General features: G+C 50.2%; 1 protein-coding gene across 1 annotated transcript; it reads right to left on the bottom strand.

Moving 5' to 3' along the window:
• Positions 1–357: 357 nt before the first annotated feature.
• Positions 358–4,110, bottom strand: LOC122404364. The gene has a single exon (XM_043408299.1). The coding sequence runs from the start codon at positions 4,108–4,110 to the stop codon at positions 358–360; it is 3,753 nt and encodes a 1,250-aa protein (XP_043264234.1).
• Positions 4,111–4,905: the final 795 nt, after the last annotated feature.

Here is a 4,905-nt window from a genome sequence, read left to right as displayed (position 1 = left end):
AGCGTGAGCCTTGATAATTAGTTGTGAATTAATTACATTGAACACAGTAGATTATATGCGGCACAAAAGAACAAAGGAAACTAAGACTGAAAAACAGAGCACACTTGTCGCGTTTTAGATTACGAACAAGACAGACTTAATGGCCGCGCTCGTGGCCACCACGAGGTTTCGACCCGCCGGTAGAGAGATCGTTGCGCGCGCAGGTGGGCCAGCTATCCTGCTCGCGCACAAAGTGTGCCCGAGAGGTGCTGCCAATGAGCGTCGTGGTGGCCACGGCATGAGCGAAACATTGAAAAGAAACAAGGCACGTGCGTGTTGCTAAAAATGAGAGTTAATTCTCGAACATTCCGCCCGCCATCAGCCACTTGTGGCTGATGATTCCGCTGTTGGTAGGATGGCCAGCTTCGCAATCGGTCTGGTGAGTGTGGTGGTCGCGGTCTTCAGGGTGACCACCCTGGTGAGTCCGTCCTTCCCTGGATGTAGTTCCAGAACTCGTGCAAGAGGCCACTTGCAAGGTGGAAACCTCTCGTCGGTGATGAGAACCAGTGATCCAACCTTGATGGCATTGGATGGGTGATGCCATTTTGAGATGGCTTGTTGCCGCTGCAAGTAATGAGATGACCATTGAGCCCAGAACCGTTGAACCCGTTGTTGAATGAGCTGCCACATTGCCCTTGGTGGAAGTGAGACGTCCTTCAACGAAGGTTCAGGCAATGTTGAGAGAGCAGTGCCGATGAGAAAATGAGCAGGCGTGAGCGGTGAGAGATCTTCAGGATCATCGCTGAGTGGTTCGAGGGGTCGTGAGTTGAGAATTGCTTCTACCTGGGTCAGAAGCGTGCTGTACTCTTCGAAGGTGAGGAGGGTATCACTCACGGTACGCCTGAGATGGAACTTGAGAGACTTCACGACAGCTTCCCATTTTCCACCCATGTGCGGTGCTGCAGGTGGATTGAAGCACCATTCTGTCCTGTCGTTAACAAATAAATGAGTGAGGTGAGAATGTGATTTTGATCCCTGAGTGAACATTGCCTTGAGACATGAGTCTGCTCCGGTGAAATTGGTGCCACAGTCAGTGTAAACCTTCTGTGGGATTCCTCGCCTAGATGAGAATCGCCTGTACGTTGCTATGAAGCCTTCGGTTGAGTAGTCTGACACCAGCTCCAGATGAACAGCTGATGTGGTGAGACAAACGAAGACGCAGATCCATCCCTTCGATGTTTTGGCGCCTCGTCCTTTCCAAGTTTTGAGAGTGAGTGGACCGGCATAGTCCATGCCGGTATGAGTGAATGGCGATGACGGTGTGACTCGAGAAAGAGGTAGTTGGCCCATCAGTTGATGGGCACGGATTCCCCTTTGGCGAGCACACGTCAAACACCGCAGAATATGAGCCTTGACTGGAGCTCTTCCTCCGATGATCCAGTAGGTTTGTCGAATGTAGGCGAGTGTGAGTTGAGTTCCACCATGAAGAGTTTGTTTGTGAGCGTGATCTATAATCAATTCAGACAAACGTGAGTGGCGAGGCAAAATAGCGGGATGTTTACCCTCGTAGCGGAGCTGAGAGTTTTCCAATCGTCCGCCGACTCTGATGATTCCCTTATCATCAATGAAGGCAGTCAGGTGACTGAAGGCATGAGATGAAGGCAGCGATGAGTGTGAGGTGAGCATCTTCATTTCATGAGCGAAGTAGATGGTCTGAGTTGCCCTGATCCAGAATTTCTGAGCATCTTCCAGATCACTCGGCGAGTGTGAGGTATAGGCTGGTGAGCAGTGGACCCCTTTTAATTTTGCTATAAATCTGAAACAAATAGCAGTGATGGTGAGAAGTTTCTTGAGCGTTGAGTATTTGTGAATGAGATCCCACTGATACTCGATCTTTTGGGAGATGAGAGCAGTAGGGATACTTGGACGCGCTTCTAGTGCACATGAGGCGTTCTTGAGCTTCGGTTGTGATGGCCATGAGTCCTGGGGTTGAGTAAGCCATGGTGGTCCCGTCCACCATAGCTGATGATGATCAAGCTGAGCAGTTGAAAGGCCTCGTGATGCGCAGTCAGCTGGATTCGATGTTCCAGACACATACCCCCAATGTGCCTCAGGTGTGAGTCCTTGTATCGCCGATACTCTGTTTCTCACATAATCCTTCCAGCGTGATGCGTGAGATTTGATCCATATGAGTGTGACTTGAGAATCCGTCCACAAGTGAGTTGTAGCAATGTTAAGATTGAGCTTCGCTTGAACATAGCTTGCCAGCCTTGCAAGCATAAGAGCTGCTGTGAGCTCCAGTCTCGGGATAGTGAGTTTCTTGAGAGGTGCGACCTTCGTCTTGGCGCACACCTGTGACGTCACCTTGAGATTTGTGGACGGTGAGAAAACCGTGATGTAGATCACGGCTGCCATGGCGAGCTGAGATGCATCAGAGAAACCGTGTATTTCCACCACTGAGTCTTGACAGGTGTTGAACCAGCGTGGAATTGAGAGTCTGGCCAGACTTGTGAGATCTTCTCTGAGGATGAGCCATCGTTCTGTGATGTGGGATGGTAGTGATTCATCCCAGTTGAGTTTGTGCAGCCATAATTCTTGCAATAAAATCTTACAGCGAATTATGACCGGTGAGAGGAAACCAAGTGGATCAAATATCTGTGCTACTTGAGATAGTATGAGGCGTTTACTTATCTTGGTTGGGGGTGAGAATGAGTCCTCCTTCGATGAGAATGTAAATGTATCCTTGAGAAAATTCCATTGCATTCCGAGTATTTTGGTTTTGCAGTCGTCCAATGAGAGTGATGAGCCTTGAGCATGAGCTTCAGGTGAGATGGCTTCGAGTAGCGCGGGGCAGTTTGAATGCCACTTAGCAAGTGGGAAACCGCCCGCGTTGCACAGACCTTGAAGCTGATGAGCGAGTTTCTTGAGATCTTCTGGTGAATCTGCTCCTCCAAAGATGTCGTCGACATATCTGGCATGAGTGATCGATGGTACGGCCAGAGGATAATGATGACCTTCATCCTCAGCTAATTGCAGCAATGTTCTGACCGCAAGATACGGTGCTGCCTTGGTACCGTAGGTGACCGTAGTGAGCTGAAATTGAGTCTCTTGCAGGTCCTTATCCACCCACAATATTCTTTGCAGATCCCAGTCGTCTTCATGCACTCTGATTTGCCGATACATTTTGGTAATATCGGTTGAGAATGTGTATCTGTGCTGACGAATCCATAGGAGCACGTCAGCGATGTTGAGCAGTAGGTTTTCACCAGTGTGCATGATGTCGTTGAGAGAATATCCAGAAGATGTTGAGCTTGAGCCATTGAAGACAACTCTCAGCTTCGTAGTCGTGCTGTCTGGTTTCAAAACACCATGATGAGGCAGATAGAAAGTTGTTGAGTGTTGAGATGAGCGCGATGATGCTCTCTTCATGTGCTGCAGATTCTCGTATTCCTCCATAAACTCTTGATAGAGGTGAAGATCTTCTTCATTCCTCTTGAGCTTGCGTAGAGTACGATTCAAACAAGCATGAGCGATGTTGTACGAGTTTCCCAACATGGTTGAAGGCAGTTTGAGAGGGATGCGCACGATGTATCGCCCATCCGGATCCCGCAAATGAGTTGTTCTGAAGTGATCCTCACACTCTTGCTCTTTAGGGGTGCGTTGAGATTGGTTGGTGATTGGAACCTCTTCCTGTGTCCAGAATTTCGTCAAGAGATGTTGGAGAGACGATTCTTCTTCTTCTTGAGTTGAAACCTGGTGAGATGTGAGCGCTCGAGTTGATGCTGAGCCCACTGGTCCAATAACCAACCAACCAAAGATTGAGAGTTGAGCGATAGGCGTTGATGGTAAACCCTTGATGAGATTGGGCTTGATGACATGCCCGTAGGAATCTGCACCGATGATCACGTCGATTGAGCGAGGCACCATGAAGTCTGGGTCAGCGAGCTTGAGATTTTTGAGATGAGGCCATTCTTGATGATCCACGTTGGTTGATGGCAAGATGGTCGTCAATGTTGGAAGAACGTGAGCTCTGAGTCTCACTGATGCGTTGCTGTAGTTGGAATGCAACGTCAATGACACAATGCCTCGAGTAGTTGTTGATTTTCTGCCACCAATGCCAATGATCGACATTGACGAGTGTGAGCGTAGAAGATTGAGCTGCTTGATGAGATCTTCCCTAACAAAGGAGACCTCTGACCCAGAATCAATTAAAATTCTTACTTGATGTTTTGCCACCGTTGAGATGACGTGAGCGGCTGCCGTTGCCAGCAGCGTGAGCGATGGATGAGCCTGGATTGAGCGTGAGTGTGTTGTTGAGTGGACGACTGCACCTAGTTCTCAATTGCTGCGAGCGGAGGGTTGAGCGGTGGTTGTCCGGTGGAGCATCGTGTGATGATGCCCCTTGCACTGCTTGCAGCGTTGGGCTGAGCGGCAATTTCTTGTGGAATGACGCCCGCAGCAATTTGAGCAGAGCACCAGATGCTCCACTGCCTTCCATCGGTCGTTAATGCTCATTTCCCGGAACCTTGAGCACATGACGATGAAGTGGTCGCCGTGGCATATGTCACACGGATACCTCCCGGGATCTTGAGCGGTGTAGGCGTTGTCGACATTGGTGGAGCGATGAGCAGGAGCGGTTGAGGCATGGGCGTTGGCAGCATGAGCGGTGTTTTTGAGAGGTGGCTTCGTTGCCACGGGCTGAGCCTTTGCTGCCGCGGCTTGGCCCAAGCCTTCGAGCGCTGTTACCCGCGCCGCCACGAAATCTCGTACTCTTGTGAGCGGTGGGAAGTCGGTGCTCGACCCGATCTCGTGCTCCCACGCCTCCCGTGTGGTCCTGTCCATGTTTCTGACAAGGCAATGGACCAGGATGGCGTCTCCGATGTCTGAGACTCCCAGTGCGGCGAGGGAGGTGGCCACATCATGAAT

The sequence above is a fragment of the Colletes gigas genome, unplaced genomic scaffold (assembly GCF_013123115.1).
Source record: "Colletes gigas isolate AHSC1104 unplaced genomic scaffold, ASM1312311v1 Colletes_gigas_Sc00231, whole genome shotgun sequence".
Classification (NCBI taxonomy): Eukaryota; Metazoa; Arthropoda; class Insecta; order Hymenoptera; family Colletidae; genus Colletes; species Colletes gigas.
Note: the sequence above shows the minus strand (reverse complement) of the source record. Positions and strands in the feature narration are given on the sequence as shown.